The sequence below is a fragment of the Protopterus annectens genome, chromosome 6.part1, assembly GCF_019279795.1.
Source record: "Protopterus annectens isolate FY-2018-M chromosome 6.part1, PAN1.0, whole genome shotgun sequence".
Lineage (NCBI taxonomy): Eukaryota > Metazoa > Chordata > Ceratodontiformes > Protopteridae > Protopterus > Protopterus annectens.
The window spans coordinates 281,425,100-281,448,014 of record NC_056738.1 but is presented as its reverse complement, the minus strand read 5'-3'; the positions used below and the strand labels follow the sequence as shown (position 1 = coordinate 281,448,014).

General features: G+C 36.2%; 1 protein-coding gene across 2 annotated transcripts in view; it reads left to right on the top strand.

Annotated features, from left to right (window-relative positions):
• The window catches only part of ERBB4 (erb-b2 receptor tyrosine kinase 4), a 4,056,904-nt gene that overhangs the window by 3,217,322 nt on the left and 816,667 nt on the right, over positions 1–22,915 (top strand). For both annotated transcript variants that reach the window (XM_044075709.1, XM_044075708.1), the window contains exons 18-19: positions 6,047–6,169; positions 17,092–17,190. In XM_044075709.1, coding sequence (XP_043931644.1) covers positions 6,047–6,169; positions 17,092–17,190 — 222 coding nt within the window. The remainder of the gene's footprint in view (positions 1–6,046; positions 6,170–17,091; positions 17,191–22,915) is intronic.

The following is a 22,915-nucleotide window of genomic DNA, read 5'->3' as shown; positions in this document are numbered from 1 at the left end:
TTTCCAAAGCTGGTAGTTGTTAGCAGGAATAGGAATACGTAGTTTTCTGGCGGTGTCAGCATTATCAAAACCTTAAACAAGTGTTTAGTAACATTTGTTGGTGTGTTAATCTGTAAACATAATTGAAAGATTTTTTTTTGTTTTACTGAGAGTGGACAAAAGTAACTTTAAACATTCAAACAGCTGCATCTAGGGATTATAATGTTCTGTGTACTGGGAGATATAAAATCATAAAATACCAGGATAGGGAAGCAGAAAGTAGGACAATATGGAAAAAGATACACAGAGAGTTCAAACAGAGGTAGGAGCAGCAGGAGTAACAAAAATGACTTTTCACCTGTAGTTAAATATGTACCTTTAACCCTGTATGAATATTGTAAAAGGAAGCAATTCTGTAGATATTGCAGGTGCTAAGAAGAGTGTTCTTTAAAAACAAAAGATTGACGTAAAATAATTTCATGAACTCTTCCCATACCCTGACTCAAGAATGAGTCCATTCCTGTCACATTATTAGAATACCAAAACTTTTGGAGAAATTAAAAAAGTGAAGAGTGTTTAAATAATAACTGGTCTCATTATGGAGTTAGCGTTTATTCTGCAGCTGTATAACCATGCCATTAGCTTAAAAAAGAAAGGGGGTATGGGTCCAGGGATGTTATCTCCTTGCAAAATAGCTGTGTTTATGTTGTGCCATGATATAAAAACATTTGCCAGTTATTCTGTATTAGTTTCTTTGACTTATTTAAGCTTCCGCCTAGCATATGGTTGATTTTTGTTGTGGTTTGCTTTTACTGTAGATTTAACCGCACATTTTATATTTTGCTTCATGAAAGTGACTGTTATCAGTGGACTTCATCGTATGTAGTTTTACTGTTTGTATGGTCAATTTTGTTGGTTTCTTTTTTATTTTCTGTATTCTATAACATTAATCCATTGCTAGCTGATAGATATGAATTAAGTAATTTTACTAAATATGTGCTGTAAACATAGGTAGTTAAAAAAATTATCAAAGTAGTTGATTCTGTTGTCAGAGATATATTTAGGCTGATTTAGGAGTATTTAATGAATAAGATGAACTACACAGTTTAACAGGTTTCTTCACATTAGCACAGGTAACGGTGATACGTAGATGAGGTTATTCAGATATAAAATTAGCATGGCCGCACTACGGTAAAAATAGCATAGTCTGCAGTATATGCAGATGATCACATAATAACATGTAGATGAGCTTCCTGGTTGAAAATGAGGCACAATGATTGTAGAAATGACAGCATCAAACATGCTGGAGCAATTCAAAGACATGTAAAACAAGAGTATAGCACTGCGGAATTGTCTTTTTCTAAAGATGAGGACTGGCAATATAGACTGCTCTATAATGCTTGCGATAGCAGCAGCTATAGCCAAGTAACATGTTACGGTATACTGTTGGAGTCAGTGTCCAGGTCTGTGTGCAATGCAGCCCCCTTCATCAGTGCAAAAAGTATCATCATTATGTAACATGCCAATCATGGACCACTTCCACATGAACATGGAGACCACATGGGAACATACTGAATTGTGTTAGCCACAAGTGGAATCAAGGGGGATTTGCAGAGTACACATTACAGTGAACACTTAGATATCTGTAGCATTCTAGACACAGGGACCTTTCAGCGACTTCCAGGTGACAATCCCGGAATACTGTAGGCATCACTCCCTTATATTGTATTATGCCTAGTATCATGCTACAACATGTGATGCTACAACATGTGATGCAGCATATATGGTTTTCAAGGACTGCCAAGGATGCAAATGACACTCTTCATGCCATTTTGCATGCTAGCTCATTTTTCTGAGGTTCTATGAGTCATTGATTGCATTCACAATGATGTCAAGACCTCGTCTGGTCAGGAGGGTATCAGATGTATCAGCAGGAAGGGCTTCCATTCCCTCAACTACCAGATTTAAAGAGCTCACATATTTTTAAGAATCCCTTTTCCTTTATGGCAATGATTTAAGTTAGTAAATCCAGGAGCTGTGGCACCTCCCACGGCAATGCTATTTCTCTGATGAAAAATAGTGATCTTGAAAAATAATGTTCAGTGAAATAATCTCTAACAGTGTACATATGGATATCATGACTATTTGTACGTCTGTGTCTTGTGGGATGTTAAGTATACAGTAAGATTATGACATCTATTGTTTATGTTCTGGGATTTTTTTTTTTTTTACTCAGGATGTGCCTGCAACTGGTCGTTTTTGTTTGGCTCACTTCCTCAGTATAAATAAATATGTAAACATTGAATAAAATACAGTTATAATAGTTTTTTTTTCATGGTGGATAATGATCAGCAGTACATGGAGCTAAAAATGAAGAAGCCGCTTAAAAGAGAAGCTGTGCAAGTTGATCTATGGTTGGCCACCACGTTTGACATAATGGATACAAACAACATGCTTGCTTGAGAAGTGAAAGTTCTGGCTTATTGGGAAAAAGTATGATGGACTTAGTTTGCAAAGGTATACCTGGTAAAATTGTTGGTTTAAACATGCTTCCACAGCAGACAGTGGCCATCATCCTATCCCAACATGAGGAGAAAGACAGGGTATGAGAGATTTATAGATAAAGGTGAATGGCATGGTTGGCAGATTTTAGAAGAGCAGAGAGACAAAATATGTGAGTAAACCATGATTGACATTTTGAGTTGAGGTCTATGGTAGAGGGCAAAGGGAAGATAATGCATTTTAAACAGAGAATCTTTGCTGAGGTGACAGACAAAGAAGTTCATCTGTATGGTTATTTTTTGGAGCAGTGCAGTTTTTTTTTTAATGAAAGATCATTTTTCTGGAGGATAAGAGCAGGTGTCCAATATTTCTGCACATGAAGGGAAAATATATTGTAAACACCACTTTTAGCAGTAAAGTACACTCTAGTAGACCTGTATGGAAGTTATCATATTTTAACTTTGGGTCTGATTGCTAAGAGTGGTGAAGGTAATTTTCTGACTATACATCAGTGATTTTATTTAAAACATCTTTCTGAGAAAGTCTGGCTTGGATCTGGCACTGAAGGTACTATGCTCTGGCACATTTGATTTCTCAATATGATAAAACATTTTAAAGCAAAGTAGGTAAAGAATTAACATTTAGGATTGTGTCAGTAAGGCTTAAGCAGCATTTTTCTGGATTTTTGTGTTATAAGAAGGCAAACTCGGCAGGTTTTATCTGATATACTGTACCATGCAGTGTGATATATTTAGTTCCTTGCCACTGTTGAGTTATTAGAAATTATGTCCAGTTATGTTAGAAGTTTATTGTTTTCATAATGTTTGTTAATGTGCATGCCTTACTTTGGATGTTGGGGGATATTATATACGAAGATAGTTTGATCCGGAATGGTTAATGGGCTAGGGAATTCAAGAAATGAATTATTAAAGTTATCATTTCTTCCCACATGTTACCTTCCTAGCCTCTAATATACCACAATCATGCTGCCCACTCGCACCTTCTGAGCATGGAAAGCCTACTAGGTGGGCACAGCTACAGGTGGTAGCCCAAATGGATTACAGTTAATTGCAGTACCCAACCATTAGGCTTTTCCAGTGAGGAGAAGTGTGTGTGTTGGGGATGGGGCAGAGCATGCTAGTGAGAGATTGAGAAGCATAATTAAGTATCTAATAAAGTCTATTAGATGGGTAATGTTCAGCCGTTCTTTCAATACATGTGAAGTAGGCTTTTCTTGGAGATATGCGTGTCCTTGGGGGGAGGGGCAGCGTGACAGTGAGAGAAACAAAAATACTTTAACGAAAAGAGTTAAATATAAAGTAGCAGTTCATTCTTCTGTCTCCATAATAACACGTTTATATTTGCAACTTGATTAGCATGCCAGAAAGATGATAATCAGTCGCACATCATGTGCTGTAAGTCAGGTGTTCTGCTTCGACATGTAGGATACACTGCTGAGATCCCAAAATACTTGTTAACTTACAACGGGTGTGATAAGTGTTATGCCAAAATGTAAGAGGAATAGAACAAGAACACATGGGATATACCAACTTACCTCCAGTAAGCACAAAAGGGCCTTGGATGAGGTTTGTGTAAGCAATAAAAAATGAAGTAATTCAGTATATATTTGGCAGGTTAGACAACATTCACACTGGATGACTTCTACATTGGATTTTAGCTAACTGTGGAAGTTAAAATGCTGAAGAACATCAAAAGTCACACCTAATCAAAGACTTTCTCACAGGTTTGGATAACTGTCTTGTGGCAAAATAGAGAGCTGAGTTGCAGATACCCACTTTGTCTAGAATATCAAACTTTAGCTTTATTCACTTGACAGAGTCACTACCTTGCTGAGACAGTGCAGGGGAAAGAAAGCCATTTTATAGAGAAAATGTGTGTACAATCGAAACTTAATAAAAACAAAAATATTAGTTTTTATCTCCTTCACTCTTGTGAGATTTGCCTATTGGGCTATGGAGGAATTTAGACTGTACAGTCAGAGACCAGCACAGCCCACTGCCCATCAGCATGGCCTGCTAACAATTAATAATATGTTATTAAAAGTTAGTCTTGATAAGGCCACATAAATCCTAAGTTGGCTGTTGGCTGCAGACAAAACAGGAGTACTGTGACAACCACCAACTCAGAGGAGAAAAGTTTTGTGGTACAGAATTTTTGTGTGTGTGTGTGTGTGTGTGTGTGTGTGTGTGTGTGTGTGTGTGTGTGTGTGTGTGTGTGTGTGTGTGTGTGTGTGCGTGTGTGTGCACGTGTGTGTAATTTGATGGAGGTGGCAATGCAGTACTGATGAAATCTAAGAGGCTCTGCAGTTGCTGTTTCTCTGCTGTAACAGTCTTCCTTTCTAAGTTATGTTGTGCCCTTGGATAACACTGCATGATCTGATGTATGTGAATGGGGCAGAACCTCTGGAGGGAAACAGGTTTCTGTACCCCATCTTGAAATAATTGTTAGCCAGTATCTTTTTCTCAGGTAACTTACTGAGCTTTACCTACAAGTATATAAAAAATGTAGACATCTCCACAAAACTGATAATACCCTGACATTTACTTCTGGCAATAAACAAGGCCCAAAATGAAGCTATTTGTCTAATCAAACAGAGATGCAGCTGGTATTTGGCATGATACTGTTCAGGCAAAGCAATCACGGGCTTGTCTGAGTGGTACAGTATTGTAGTTGGCTGCCAAGGTGGCCTTCAATTAACTTTCAACATCTTTTTACACATCAACCATTATTGGATGTAAATAGTAAAATCAAATTTCCAGACGCAGCTTCTACCTTCATCATTTTACTGCTGTTCCCTACTTTCTGTTTCAACCAAACAGTAAGCATTTTTCCTAACTCTTCATTTCAGTAAATCTGCACTGCTACAGATGGCAGTTTGCCTTTCTGTGCACTGATTTTATATGCAAGCCACATGCATGATTGCAGACTTGGATATGCTTTATACATTCATGAGCATTAATAAACATTGAAGAAAATGTTTTTTCAAAGGAGAGATTTGAAATGTATCCATACTGCTATATGCTTTTCAAATATTTTCACACTATGAAAAATAACTGCCATTTTCCTAACTTTATCAAATATTCCTCACTCCAGCAGAGAAACTTGTATTCCTCTACCCTGGATTCTTCTCACTTTGATGAGAATGCCAGGGAGTAGAAATATCTGTAAGGTAATATCACTTATGATATTCTGCGTGCAGTTCCAAAGTACTTTGTAAAAGGATCTACCCATCATCATCCAAATATCCAAGGGCTGATCTTTGTTCTTTAACCTTGCTATGGCATACAAAATCAGAGATGATGTGAACAAGTATTTTTCTGAAGTTGATTATATTCACCCAGCTTATTAGTGCTACAAACTGCTATTACATCCAGAATGAATACTATTTCTTGAGGCGAATAGACAGCATTCTGTGGTTCAGACATCAGTGACATGTATTAAAACAGAATAGATAAAATTGTCTGTAATCTTCTTTCAAGAAAACATTTAGTCCTGATAGGTTCAAATGCCAAATATATGATCTTTGTTTCATTTTACTTTGCAGTTAGTGGAACCCCTTACACCAAGTGGGGCAGCACCCAACCAAGCCCAGCTTCGTATCATAAAGGAAACCGAGCTGAAACGTGTGAAGATTCTTGGCTCCGGTGCATTTGGGACAGTGTACAAGGTACGCAAAAAGAAAACAATACCATAGTCACCTACATTTTCTTTACCAACTTGAGATGCATGAAATATTTTTATTTTATTTTATTTTTTTTTTTTCTTTGTTGACTAGATTAGTCCCACTAGGTCAATAGCCTTTTTTTAGGGAAGACCAGAAGTGGTATTTGTTTGCATGCTATAAACATTTTCTCTCGATATATTAATCACTTGATGATTAATGATCACTTCTTGTTATTATTTGGGACTTTCAGAGTTGTATGAACCACAAAATGTTTGGGCGTAGCTGGCACTGTGTTATAGAGGGAATGAAGCCCTCACTACGGCCCAGCCAACTAAGGTTTGAGTAGCAGCTTGCACATGCAAATGACTGATTGGGGATGATGAAGACTGAAGAAGTGCTGTCCACTTGCCTTCATTTGAACAGGATAACAGTGGACTTAGGGGTGTATCAACATGGACCTTCCAGCAGCAATTAGTTTGAAAAGAAGGGGTAGAGTGGATTTGTTTGAATGCGTGTTAGTCATTGAAGTGAGCAACATCATTTACACTCCTCTGAATGCTTACATAGAGGGACATTAGAGACCATATGGCTACATAAATAAAATTCTCTGATGACTGCCTACATGAGAGCCATGTCGACACTGGGTTTCTTTCTAAGTAATGAATGGCACTGAGTTTGTTTCTAATTGTCCCAGGACCCCTAAGTGCAGGGTAGACAAAAAAGAAAAAGAACCTGAAAGTACATGCATGATCATTTGTCTCATTTGTGCAGCAATTTAATACCCTTTTTCATGATATGTGTGGTAGGTAGGAAGTTTGCTACACAGATGGCAGATTGAAAATTATATAAATAGCCAGAAACCCACCTAGATAGATACATATATAGGCAGGAAGACACATGCAAATGCAAACACACACACATATATAATTTTATATATATATATATATATATATATATATATATATATATATATATATATATATATATATATATATATATATATATATATATATATATATATATATATATATATATGCATATGTGTTTGTTCTATTACATGACCAGGTAGATTAACATACAGATAGACAATGTGCAAAACAGTTTCACTGAAGTGTCTCAGTGTCAGTGTCATTTTTTTTTTTTTTATTATTATTATTATTCATTACTTATCTTCTTTTTGAAAGGACTATAAGCTTTGCAAATGATATAAATGATTGCATGGGAAAAGTAGTACATTTCCTTTGACACAGGATACTGTGTGTCAGCATATATCCAGACAGTGTTCTCTTTCAACATTTGTGGGGTTAAGATAGATTTAGGGGAAGAGATGTCATATCAAGTACAATGAAAGCTACAAGATAAGTTCGTTGAATGGCATTCCTTTAATGTATAATGATTGCTCTATATTAACTTTCCTGATTTTAAGATTTAGCTACTGGCAGATATACTGAAGAGTCAGTACAATGATATTAATATCTTTATTCATATAACTGAGCTTTTATAGATTTAAGGGAGTTTGAATTTATATGCCATTCTAAGGCTTTTAGTAGTACTTTTTCAGTGAATTTGGTGTTTACATGGCCTGGTATTAAAATTTCTTCTGATTACAGAATCACAAGCCCATTCATGCTTTGAAGGTGGCAGGAGGCTAAGGATATGCGTGATTAGTTTTCAACTGTTAGAGCCTGTGGCATGAAATGAAAAGTTGAGAACCAATCCTCTTAGGACCTCTTAGGAGGTGTAATTAGAACTGAATTTTAATGTTTGGAGAAGATTACCTGAAATCTGCATGCCAACACTGAGCCACAGAATATTAAAGGGCAACTTTTTTCATGATCATAGACATTGAATATCAAGATCACTGAAGACAACACTTTAAGTATTTTTGTTTTTTTAAATAAATGACACATCTTTACTATATAGAAAGAGTATGGATGGAATCAGCTGACCCCCTACATCTTCATGAAATGTTACTTAAGCTGTAAAATCTTTTGTGCCCCCTCTGAAACAGAGAAACTACACTCTCTTATACTCCTGATACTGTCTCAAGTAGAAGCTTCCAGGCTAATATCCAAATGAGGCCTCTTTCTCTGTAGAAGACCAAAAATTTGGGGAATAAGACATTTCCTCAGAAAATCCATTTTAGGCTGTCATGAAGAACAACTAGTAAAGGAGAGGGCGTTCATCATACAAACAATATTGTATTTATTTATTTAATATACAGATGTATGTTTTTTACCAAGGCAGATCATTTATCAGAAATGACTTCAGGCTCGTCCAAGGTTGCATCAAAATAGCTAAAGTTCAAGTTACATAATATAAGTTTCATGTTTTATATAAAATATCAGAAGCTGTAACTTTTCTACACAAATTTAAACTCAGGTATAGACAGTGCACTTAAATGAAGAGAGGTATGGTATACTATGCAGATGCATAATGCCAAGTAATAATGAATTCAAGGGAAATAGAAGTAGGATGGGGTCTATATCACTTAATCTAAATACATATTCGTTGAGAAAGTATTCATCAAAAACTAATCAGCGAAACTCATTTCAGCGAACCCTGAACTTTTTCCCAGGTTTAGGAATCACTCACCCACCGACACTCCAGAACAGACACCACAATAAATCAAACCCACCCAAGTATGAGGCTTCAAACCCCCCAACTATATATACCAGCTCCAAGATCGCACTACAGTGGGGAAAAGGAAAAAGTTGTGGTGATCACCAACTGCTTCCTAATACCAAACATATAAAACAGGTAATACAAAAATACTTAAAAAAAATAAACACAAGAGTACTTATCCTGTGGTCTCATATTGTATTATGTGATTTCAGCCTCTCTAGGACTCATGTTGTTTTATGTGATTTCAGCCTCTCTAGGACTCATGTTGTTTTATGTGATTTCAGCCTCTCTAGTTCATCTTTCCCTTGAACATCCCTTGATATTCCTTTGCTTGTTTCAGAAACATCAACAAGTACTTGTTTTCTGTATCCCCATAAAATGTCTAGGCCAGTATAGATTACCTACAGGGCTGCCCAGAGTTATGCCTGTTCACATTGCAGCTCATGAATTCTAATGTTCCATGAATCACTACAGATTGTCAGGGTAACAGTGACTGTCTTTAAAGCAGTCATAACCATAATCCCAAATCTGTCAAAGCTGAAGTTTACTTGAACAAAACCATACTAGTTATAAGTAAGATGACTTGGTTATAAAATAAAATAATTTGGGGTTTTCCTGACTCACTGGATGTCTCAATAAAACTTGTTGTGTTTAAAATAATTACTGGATGGTAGTCTACTTTGGAATTTTTCTAAAAACCTCATTGGTCTTATTATCAACCCTTTGTCATCTGCTTCTTTGGTCATCCATTCAAAAAATTCTGAGGTCACTTTGACATGAGTTTGCTAATATGAATTTTAGCATGTGTTGGAGAACATGGAAGAAAATTAAGAAGAAGAAAAACTGCAGTGGCTTTTTAATGCAGAAGTAAGGAACCATATTACACAGCCATCCTTTGGGAGCAAGTCTCCTAAAAATGACAAATCAAACCCTGGTGGATAACACAGACCTAACTTAACCTGGGTGCTCATCTTGAGGTCTTGGTGAAAGGGACTGGGCTTGAGGGGGTACATCATCCATGGAAGCAAGTTATGTTTCCATGCTGTGCTCATTGTACATTTACTCCTGGAGCACTTTTTGTAGCACACAGAAGAAAGCTATGACTACTTATGAACATCCCTTGATGTCTTACTATGTGATGGCCACTCCACTATCAGCTATTTGCAGCTTTCATGACAGTTGGCCAAATAGTCAGATGTTAAGAAGCAACCTTGGGCAGATTTATGGCAGTTGGTGAGATGGTCAATTGGGAAGATGCAAAAAAAAAAAAGAAGAAAAAGAAAACATTGTGGAAGGTGACAAAAAGTAGAAATGGGTGATTACTGTATGCAGGAGAGTTGCATATGTTGCATAGCATCTATTAACAGCTTAAAAAGTCAGCAAACAATTCACTGATCCTTCTTAGTTGTCAATAGAGTAAATGAAGGATCTTGTGCATATGCTAATGAAAACTTATTTTCTTTTTTTTTTTTCTGAGAAAAAGGAAAACAAAAAAAAGCAAATTTCCACCAGAATTTATTGGTATTCTGCTATAGCATAGTGTAATTTTTAAGGGAAAGGCTGATTCCCTCATCATCATTAATCTGATATGTCCTGGACTGAGCAGAATGCATTACATTTCATGGAAACCTAGGGTTGGGTTGGCCATGTATCACTATCTAAACTTAAATGCCGCAAGGGAGAACATAAGCACATCAGCTGACACTTAGTACGTGTCTTTTGACCTATACTTTATCGTTCTGCTGTTCTCGGTTTGTATTGATTTTCATTGTGATAAGTTGGCTTGTAAAGAATATATCCAGAATACAGGAGCATATTAGGCACTGCTTCAGACATGGAATTTGGCTTAAATATTAGCAGTGAATTCATATCAATGCCAGAGGTTAGCATCTCACTTCTGAAATAATCCCAGAAATGTTTATGTAATGAGGGGATCAGAGAAGAGTAGTAAGTAATGTCATCAAGTTAGCTTTTTGAGTATGTGGTTCATGATCCGAGAAATCATATACACATTTTAAAAAATATAACATCATCTGCTGAAGACAGCATCAACAGCTGCCATCCAATGATACAGAGAGAGAAAGTAAGAAAGAAAAAGGGAGAAAGTGTTCCACCTATAGTCGTCTTCTTCTTCTTCTTCTTCTTCTTTCGGCTGCTCCCGTTAGGGGTCGCCACAGCGGATCATCTGTTTCCATTTCTTCCTGTCCTCTGCATCTTGCTCTGTCACACCAACCACCTGCATGTCCTCTTTCACCACATCCATAAACCTTATCTTAGGCCTTCTTCTTTTCCTGTTACCTGGTAGCGTCATCCTTAGCATCTTTTTCCCAATATACTCTGCATCCCTCCTCAGCACATGTCCAAACCAACATAATCTTGCCTCTCTGGCTTTGTCTCCAAACCTTCCAACCTGGGCTGACCCTCTAATATACGTATTCCTAATCCTGTCCATTCTCATCACACCCAGTGCAAATCTTAACATCTTCAACTCTGCCATGTCAAGCTCTGACTCCTGCCTTTTTGTCAATGCCACTGTCTCCAACCCATATAACATAGCTGGTCTCATTACCCTCTTATAGACCTTCCCTTTCACTCTTACTGGTACTCATCTGTCACAAATCACTCCTGACACTCTTCTCCACCCACTCCATCCTGCCTGTACTCTCTTCTTCAACTCTCTTCCACACTCACCATTACTCTGAACTGTTGAGCCCAAGTACTTAAACTCATTCACCTTCGCCACCTCTACTCCCTGCATCATCACCATTCCTCTATCCTCCCTGTCATTCACACACTTATATTCTGTCTTATCCTGCTGACCTTCATTCCTCTTCTCTCTGGAGCATACCTCCACCTCTCCAGGGTCTCCTCCACGTGTTCCCTGCTCTCACTACAGATCACAATGTCATCTGCAAACATCATAGAAGACAGCATCAACAGCTGCCATCCAATGATGCAGAGAGAGAAAGAAAGAAAAAGGGCGAAAGTGTTCCACCTATAGTGATCATGATAAAAGGTTGATTAGCAGCTGTGCTCCACCTATGGTGATCATGATAAAAGGTTGATTAGCAGCTGTGCTCCACCTATGGTGATCATGATAAAAGGTTGATTAGCAGCTGTGCTCCACCTATGGTGATCATGATAAAAGGTTGATTAGCAGCTGGGCTCCATCTATGGTGATTGTGATAAAAGGTTGATTAGCAGCTGTGCTCCACCTATGGTGATTGTGATAAAAGGTTGATTAGCAGCTGTGCTCCACCTATGATGATCATGATTAAAGGTTGATTAGCAGCTGAGGTGCTTTTGGTTAATCTGAAGGGCTCAGGAATCAGAATTCTAAATACCAACAATTGTTTCTGCATGGGATGATCACATCTTTTCCAAAACTGCTGTGAGTAAGCAGAAATAAAAGTATTTGCAGCAGACTGGGGACAAACTGGGACTGCCAGCAGATCCTTGCTAGAGGCATACCTCTCAACCTCTTAGAGCAAGAAATCTGGACAAATCCATATATAAAAGTGGGACAATTTTTAAATATTGCTCTTACAAACTTAGGTTTTGCAACAGCGTGCATTTTCTGAAGGGTATGAAGTCTGAAACTCAAATGTCCGTCATTATTTTCTAACTTCAGCCTTTAATGATTTGTAACTAGTTTGCCAGAAAACAACAATTTTATGAAAAATAGACCAAAAATATGAGGCAAAAATCTGGACATTCTGCGAAAATCTGCACGGTTGTCTGAGTGGTGAAATTTGGGAAGGCCTTTGGATGCCTGACAGAGCTTCTTTCCTATGTTGACATTTACGCACACTGTAAGGCAGGGGAACATTGAAAACACTCACACACACACACACACACACACACACACACACATACACACACACACACACACAAAAATACAGAAGCCCATTCACATAGTATGACAGTTCCTAAAACCAGTGTACAAGTCACACTGATTAAAAAACTGTTAATACATATGTGGAACCTATTGATGTTGATATTAGTTTCCTAAAGTCAACAGAGATGACTTAAGAATAATGTCAGTAAGAAAAAAAATCAATGTTGCCATAACAGCAGAAATTTATGGACTTTATTTCCAGCTACATCACTTCTGGTTTCATGGTTTCATAATTTCCTGTATTTGGGCCAAGTGGCCATTTTAGAACATTAACTACATCAAGTCTAACAGACAGACAAACCCATATGTCTACTGACCTTTTCAAAAGAATTTAGCAAGTTCCATTATCTAATAAATAAGGGGGAGTTTCTTCCAATTTATGGCTAAAGATAGTCAAATAAACCTACTCCTCCCTGTTGCTGTATACATTTAAATTCTGTTTATAACATCATCTCTACAGAGATGCATAGTGTTCTCCATAAAATCAAGATCCATAAATAACCTGAACCCTTGGTTGTTTTGAACTCTAAATGCTAGAGAAAGTCTGTGCCTTAGAAATGATATGTGATTGAATAATTACAAATGACTTTGAAACATTCAGGGAAAGACATGCCCTTACATGCAAGAATCCTTCTAGTGAATTTTCTTTGGATGCAGTCCAATGCCAATAGATCATCCACAGGTTATAGACAGAATAATGGATTGTATTCAATGACTGTTGTAGTACATGTAAGGTACATACCTAGACATAGATCCAGGGAACTGGAAGATACACATTTATAAATGAGTCCTATGAACCTCAGACTTCTGATTCTGACAAGTTCTACATTGTTCCTAAAGTACAGATTTTATTTGCCAATATTTGCAAGTCCTTTATAGACAAAGGTTCAGTTTTCAGTTAAATAGAAGGAGAAAGTCTAGTAGTTACCTAAGCCATCGCCTTACATTTATTGTGATTTAAGATGAGTCCTTGATTATTTAACCAGTCAGAAACAATGAATAAATAACTATTTAAATAATAAATACCTTTCTTATAAGTTGTGAGAGTATCACTTTTTATGTGATAAACATAATTTGCTAACCAGTGCCTCACTGAGAAAGAAACAAAGGAAAAGACAAGGTCGGACAGTACGGAATCCAATCCTGAACTTTGAGGGATACCAGAGTGTAATGCATTCTAATCAGATTTATGTAATTAGAGTATGGCTCTTTGTGTCCTTCACAGTACTTGTGACTGAATCCATTTAACCATGCAGGGCTTCTCACCTAAAGAAGCTAAGCAGCTAATAACAATATTGGGAGGTAGACAATCAAATGCCTTAGCTTTTATCCAGATAAATCATTGTTATGTCCAACCTTGAATCTGGAGCTTTACTAACTGGACTCCAAAAATAAGAATGTTTCTTGTGGTTGTATCCAATAAAGAGAGCTGCTTCTATTTGAGGTCCTGTCTTTGGCTGCATTTCTTGTTCTTTTGGAGTCTTATTGTGTGTTCCTGCTTTACTAACTGGCTCAGAGAAGTGTGTTATATAAGATAAAACAGAGCATCCCTTTATAAAATCACATTGATTAATGTGTGCATAAACCTGTATAATCTGATCATTTTCAAAATAAAAGACAAACATCTTTCAAAACACTTACTGAAAATAGATGTTAAACTGGTTAGCAAACAATTTCCAATTTTATTTCAAAACCCCGCTCTACAAATTGGGACAATGATTGAAAACGTCTGTGAAAATGGTACAACAAAATGTGCATCACTGAGTTGAGTGAAAGGAGAAAGTTAATAAAATGGTCTAACAGAAGATGAATAACGTTTTCTAAGATATCAAGTTTTGTATTGGCAGCAATTATTTGGTGATTCGCAAAATAGAACTAGAAAATGAAAAATCTTAGAATTACCTCCTGATGAGACATTCAGCTTTTTGATATTTTTATCATGGATGGCACAGTGGTGCAGCGGTAGCATTGTCACCTCACAACAAGAGGCTGTCCAGTTCGATTCTCTGCTGGGGTGCCTTCTGTGCAGAGTGAGTCTGCATGTCCTCCCTGCATTCGTGTGGGTTTCCTCCGGGTGCTCCAGTTTCCTCCCATGTTTCAAAGACATACATCAGGAGCATTTCTCTCCGGGGCCCCACTGAAAATTGGTTTCATTCCAAGTCAGACTTTCCCAGTACACAAATGTTAAATAAATAAAAATAAAATCATTAGTTTGAACAGAGGCACGGGGCCTAGTAATGTTTAAAAGAGAGCAGAGATAAGAGAGGAACAGTTTAGCTTGCAACCTAACAAAAGAAGTTTAGTTAAAAAAGAGGGAGAAGCAGAAGCAGAAAAAGCAGACGGTAATGAAGAGCAGACCCTCTGAAGTGATGTGTAGGAGGAAGAATTAAAAGAAATGGTGAACATACCTCTCAGCTGCTGGCATAATTGCCACAGCCCTATGATGTTTGCAGTCAGACTAGCTCATAATATACTTAAGTATCCCGAAGTTCCTAATACATTTAGAGCTGCTTAAGTATAATTCAGTTATTTGTGAATTAAGTCTTATGAAAAGATTATTTAAATATATAAGGATAATAGTTACAGTTTTACATCTATATCATATAAGAAGGGGTTATTTTGTCTGGCTAATGTTATGATCTGTAGGGCATTCCTCTGATAAGTCAATAGTCAGAGATTAAAATAAATAATACTAAACTACTTCTTCAGAAGGAGTCTCACATAGGTGGCTTTATGCCTCTTTTGTATGCCATCGATTGTAAGACTTGCATTTGTTTCTCAGTTAATTCAATATACATTCTTAGTAAATTACTTAACTGTTCCAGGTATTTTTTACTCCAAGATTGTTTCATTATTTGCGAAGTGATTGTTTTGAAGAATGAGAAATGCTACCATATCAAATGTATGTTAACATACAGGAGAAGTGAGTTCTCATTATAACGTCTGTTTCACTGTTTGAAATAGTGTGTTCTGAAATAATCTCACATAAAATAAATATGGAATGCTCTACAGTGGAAAGATGGAGATAAATGAAACATTTGGCAGATGTAAATAAACATTTTTAAATCGCTTTTGGATTTTTATCATTTTTTTATTCAGTCGTATGCTGTGTTTCATTGCAGGACTGGGCAGACAAAGATCTGCACAAGGTAGAACCATACCTCACAACTGTGTTTTATCCTTCCTTATTCTTTTGCCCTGTCTTTAATAAACTTTTTGATTTTGTTTTAAGTCACAGAGAACACAGTCACTAAATAATGCCAGTGATCTCAGTTTCATTCTTCCCGTTGTTGAAAGAAATGCATGTTAATACAAAACGTCTTACTCTAATAACTTTCTAAATGCATTAGAGAAATATCTCAAAATTTCCACTGATTTTGACCTACGCCCCCATTATTTCTGGTCTTCTACAGAGAAAGAGGCCTCATTTGGATATTAGCCTGGAAGCTTCTACTAGAGACAGTATCAGGAGTATAAGAGAGTGTAGTTTCTCTGTTTCAGAGGGGGCACAAAAGATTTTACAGCTTAAGTAACATTTCATGAAGATGTAGGGGGTCAGCTGATTCCATCCATACCCTTTCTATATAGTAAAGATGTGTCATTTATTTAAAAAAACAAAAATACTTAAAGTATATCTGGAAATATATGTCTGGAAGTCTTAAAACAAATAAGTTGAGAGTTGCAGGTAAAAGCTACATATATAAATTCATGCTTACCTGCTGATTTCATTTCCTAGAATAAAATCATGCAGTCATAGGACATACAATGCAACTGAGTTATGTGGTCATTTATGCTTTTCTTTTTTTCACAGAGTGATAGACCAGTCATACCAGAAGTTAATTTATGAATTCTCATCCAATTGTTTAATTCTTTCTTAAAGGAAGATAATATATCTGAAGAGGAAGTGTATTCCAGAGAATGGAAATATCTCTATCTCATTTATCTCTATCAGTCCCTTATATGACAAGCACAATCCTGGTCTCATTCATTCTACTGTAGGTTCTACTTTGTGTCTATTGTATAAGTAAAGCAAAATAAACGCTGCTAGCTCAAAGTTAATCCACCAGGAAGCAATTTATTGTAGTAAGCGCTTTCATTTTACTACATTGAGTAAAACGTCTTCAGACAAATGAGGAAAAAATCCCTAACACTTAAATAAGACACATGACTTCTTGTCAGAATTAATCACTTAAAAATTAAAGAGGTTCTACTTTGTGTCTATTGTATGAGTGACAGAGGAGTGTGTGTGTGTGTGTGTGTGTGTGTGTGTGTGTGTGTGTGTGTTTGCCTTAGTCCTTATTAACAATACAGCATTCTGATGCTGTGAGTTCCTTTTATTTTTATTTATACAGATCCTTAAGCATCCTGTTTCAGCTGTTTAATCATCTTATTTTGATATTAGGGTGTCTGGGTTCCTGAAGGAGAAACTGTGAAGATTCCTGTGGCAATCAAGATACTAAATGAAACAAATGGTCCTAAAGCCAATTCAGAATTCATGGATGTAAGTTTAAATTATTTACACTATGTGACCCTAGCATTTCAAATGTTGTATAGGCTTTGTAAAAAGAAACATTTACTAAACCTGCATGCTTTAGTGAGGAAATTGACATATTAAGGTGCAAAAATAATTTACTTATTTATATTTGATAACTGGTAGTACACTGATCAGCCCAGGTAAAATACAATACATTTCACAAAAAAAAAAAAATATATGCAATAACAGTGTAGTTCAGACTAATTACACAGAAAAATGTATATATATATATATATATATATATATATATATATATATATATATATATTCTAGTGAACACGCACAGTGCAATTTACAATCAAGCAGAGTGTAATGTACAATATATATTAGTTCCATCAAAAATAAACCAGTATTACAAAGCATGCAAAGAGTTCTATAAGAACATATAAGTAAACACATCATTGTGTGTAGTTTTTCATGCTTAGGTGATGTTGTAATTGTTAATGCTCATTGAATGCTAAATGCTATGCTGCTGTACGTATGATGGATAGATGTTATTAATTACAGTTCAAATGTGCTGTAAAGCGCTATATGATAAACTGAACCATCAGGGAAGCATGTAAACCTATGTAAAGATGTTCCTTCAGTGGACTGATTCTTCAAAACAATATCTGGTAAACTAGCATGAACATATCCTTTGCTGTCTCTAGATATATACTTGACTGCTTGTTTAGTTGTTTCATCCAGATCAGTATCCTGGAACATACAGCACATGGAATCATATTTTGTAAACATTATGTAAACATTAATCTATAACAGAAAGTAACTTTTGTTTATTTGAAAAATGACACTGTGTGACAGTTATACTGAAGACAAAGTCAGTGGGTACATGGCTTTAAGAATACTGCAGAAGAAGGTTAACAGAGTTCTGATAAGAGTCTGTTAATGGAGCTTACAAGCGTACATCTCCAATGGCCATGCTTCATTTTGTAGTGGAGAAAAGGTCACTGATCATGAAGCTGTGATCTCTTAAACCATTAAATAAAAGTGCTGTACCCCCTATGTGCTGTCTTGACCTTCACACCAATTGGACTTGTTTTATATATGTATATTTATATATATATATATATATATATATATATATATATATATATATATATATACCCAAAATTCAGATAACGGAGACGAAAAGACAGACAGCATGATAACACAAACATCCTGGAACACTGACTCACCACTCCAAGTAAGTAAACGCTTGGGCATCCTGTCAAAGTTTGTCCCTTACCCTGCAGTAGTGTGATCTTGGAGTCGGTATATTTATTTAGGGATGTAGGGTGTGCATTGGTGGGTTTGCTTTCGTTCACTTTCATTTGTTTTTAATGATGGCCAAACATTTTACTTACCTGGAGTGGTAAGTCAGTGTTCCGAAAAGTCACAGTTCTTGTGCTGTTGGCCTTTTTGTCTCAGTTATCTGGGTTTTGGCTAAGTGGTATTTCGATCTTTTGAAGTAGACACATACATATTTATATAAACACATGCGCACACACACACACACACACACACACACACACACACACACACACACACACACACACACACACACAAACAAAACTAATGACATTGTAACTCATTGGGTATCCCTAATGGAAACCTTTTTTTTTTTTTTTGGTGCCTAATTTTAGTCATTTACAAACAATTCAGGTTTTCGTAGGAAGGATTTTAGTTGACAGTATATTTAAGTTTCAAAACATAAACTAAGGTAGACACCTTTGGCTGTCTTTGACAAGTTAATTGTTTCTGATGAATTTTCAATTGTGATAGAAAATATAACATCTGCAGGTTACAAAAGCAATACTTATTAATTGGAAATAATGTCTTTCTTGGGCAGTTAAAGTGGTAGGAACTGTGCTCTCCAAGATTAGTTAATAGTTACATTTTGAGGATATTCATGTTTGCTTAATAAAAATTTCCTAGACAAGTTTAGTTACTTTGATAGTACAACATTCTTTCTTAAGTTTCTTTAAGATATGAATCAATGGGATGAATTTAATTGAAACAGGGAGTTTATTCCATAGATTGGGAAGTCTTTGAGATATGGAGTAAACTCCCTCTCTCAATGAGTTTGCATCCAGCAGTATTGAAGTTCACGGTATTAATGTGTTCAGGAATTTAATTATTTAGACTTCCTGTTGCAGCAGATATCAGGCATACCAGTTACTGTGTTCACAATATCAAACCTGAATCCATATATTTGTCATCCTGTTACTTTACTTATATTCCAATGTGTATGAGTAAATACTATGTTTATTTCTCACATGACCTGCAAGAACATCTGAAGTTAAATGCATCAGTATGTATGTAAGGCATGTGTCTGTTAACATTTTGTTTATGAAGTCAGAACAGTGTTTTTGCAGATATTTGTAGTCTACATTTATTTTATTTTATTTTTATTTTACATTTGTTAACCGGGCTAGTCTGGCTGGATACATGTCCATTTTCAGCAGAGGCCCGAGGAGAAAAGCTCCATTATCATACTATTAACTTTACAGTACAAAACAATCAATGAATCAAAAACAATCAATCAAAGACAAAAAGCAAACAACAATTAAACAAACAGTGTAAAATATGAAAGCAGATAAAGGAACGGTTATTATGTAGTTTAAAAAAATGCAGAGGTAGTAAAACAAGAGATAGCAGTGGGGAGGCAATATTAAAAAGAATTAATTGCTAGAGTGAGACTGTCACGGAAAGAAGAGGATTTGAGAAAAATAGTGACATATGGAGAGTTAGTAACAGAAATGAAGTATGCACAAAGTAGAAAAGTACAAGTTGTGCCTGGCACTAGTATTTAGGACATAGATTAGCATAGAAGTAACCAGTAAGTGAGTAAGAGAAGAAAAGATGACAAGAATGTAGTCATATAGCATGAAGCAGGAAGATATAGGAAGTGTGAAAGAAAAGAAGGAAGAGAAAATAAGCAGGTTGATCAGTAGAGGGATCAATCAGAAGTTAAGAATAATCAGTAGAAGTGAAAGGGAGGGGACTGGAAAGAAGTAAAATCTTTGCTGAGCTCAGTCAGGATTGGAGCATGGGCATAGCCAGTGGTTTTGTAAATGATTTCTAATTTGTTTTTTGAACATGTGTGTTCTCACTTGTCAGTCATATTCATTCCAGCAGAGAATCTCTTCTGTACTGCCATTTAATGAATAATTCTAAAATATATTAAACATTTTGTAAATATAAATTAAAATTTCCCCACCAGAGTTTAATAATATTAAGAAGGGTTGATTTTTGATTAACTAAAATATTTCCCAAATGTACCTTTTCAACATATGCATTCAATCACCTGAGAATTGTTTTCAGATTTGAAATTTACCTTCAAGAAATAAATATATAAAAATGCATTACATTAATGCTGTTTTATTTTCATTAAATGCATTGCAGTGTATATATTCTTGACAACAGCATATTATATACTGTATAAACTATCATTGATTAAATATCTTGAAGAAGAATGAAGATCACCAATATTTTACAATAAAGGCTTTTTTCTGCGGAACTTAAACTGCTGGATTGATGACTTGACCTCTATTTAACATTAGTCATCCATACTTGACTGCTTTTCCTCTGGGTTATCCAACATAATATCCTTTTCATATAACAAAATATATAAGCTACCAGGATACTCCAGGAAAATGCTGCCCTCCTTTGCCAAGAAAAAAAAAAGTGCACAGTTTTCACAGAGGTCTTTAAGCTGTGTTACCTAAGCATGAAAACACAGATAACCCAATTTTCTGAAGACTAGAATAATTCTGACCATAAGAATTATTTTTCTTACTCTACCTTTTGTGTTTCAGTTAAAATACCATATTTAAATTAGCATACTATTTTTTTAAATAGAATAAGCAGCTTATAGAATAAAAGCAGTTCACTTTTTCTGTCCTCTTTCATGAAGTTTTGACATCTCAAATGTAAATATCAGCAGTATAAGTAAAATCATTTGAGACCAATGTGTTTAATTCAGTCCAAATATGACAATTATGTAAAGACCAACATATCTCAAATATATTAGTTTCTGAGTTTACTTACACTTTTAGTTTCAGCTAAAAACTATCTCCCATTCCTGAACAGCACCTTGAATTTCATTTTATTGGTTTATACAAAGAAATCCCAATCCCTCCAAGCTACACGGCTCTAGGGACCTAAACATTGTCACCAGAATAAACAGGACATGCTGGAGGGATAGATTCCTGTCCCAGAGACTTCCCATACTCTGGAACAGGTTACCCATCTATGTCAAGCAAAGTTCTTCATTAGCACTCTTGAAGAAAAATCTTGATGAGTGCATGGGAAATAGGAAATACACCCCAGGGATCACTTCTTTGTCTCTGCTCGACAGTGGCACAGGAAAATAACTTTATTGGGTGGCATAAGCCAGGGAACCTTGTTGGCTAGGCTTACGTAGGCCCTTGGGCCGATAGCCTAGTACCTACCTATGAACAAAGATAATATTCCTAAGCAAGCCTACAGGTAATATTGTAATGCATATTATGATGAACCACATTTCAGTATCTGCAGGAATATATAAAACTTGTTCAAGATTCTTTTTTTTTTTGGCAGGCATTCAGCATGGTGTATTTTTCAACAAGTTAAAGATGTTCTTTGTGTTTCACTGTTGCAGTCATCACACTTGGGTTATCTGCCTGCAGGTAGCCCTCAGTCGGCCCGAATGTCAGATTCTTGGGATTTGTGCTTCAGATGCTGTCACTTCTTCCATGACGTCAGGTCGTCAGGGATATATAACAGGCAGCCGACGCCATTACATGAGTCTTTCTTGCTGAGAAGGAGCCCGAAGCAATTCGCAAGTGCTGGTCGGCCGCTATCTGAATAGATACCTGCTGCAACGGTGATGTAATTTTAGTACAAAGTGACTGTTTTGTCCTCAGACACAGTGTAACCTTTTCACTTTTATGTAATCAGCATACCCAGCCTCATCCAAATTAAACAAAATGTTGTCTTATGTAGATGATCTGTTCATCTCTAACTCTCAAACCCTACTAACTTTCTAAGAATTACCTAACCACCTTCAAAATTCTTGAATCCTGGACACAGTAAGGAGTCCCTCCTTTAAATTTACCTCATACATGAGTGGGATGTGAAATGCAGCATCATACTGTTATTTCTCCCAGCATCCTCTGGTGCACTGACACCCTGTCCATAACTGCCTCTCTATCTTACATCCATTGGGTGACAAGATACACTCACCCTGTTCTTACTGTGATTATCTAAAAATGTCAGTCTGTATTCACTGAAACGTCTGTCTTACAAGGCCTAACAACCGCAGCTTCACTTTTCAGCAACTGATAAGCCTTTGTCTAAGTTGGTTTCCACCAGCTGCTCTGTTGACTTTCCCCATCTCAAAGACATGTCAGGAGGTTAATGTGTGATCTGCCAACTGACAGGTAAGTACATGAGGTTTGCCTGAGTGCATCCGTGTGTCCTGTAATTAAATGGTGATCCTGCCCTATCACAGCTGTATTCTACTTGAACAAAAAGCATTACCTTTTAACCTGTTTTAAAACCCTTTGAAATAGTGTTGGCAAAATAGCCAATGAGCAGTATTATTTTCTGAATTCCCCTTTCTTTATTTGTGCTGCTGCCTGACTCTTGGCTACATATTAAAAGCACGAGAAAAGTATTATAACTGCAGTATGTTTTCATAAATGTACAGCAACAAAATACCTTAAATAAC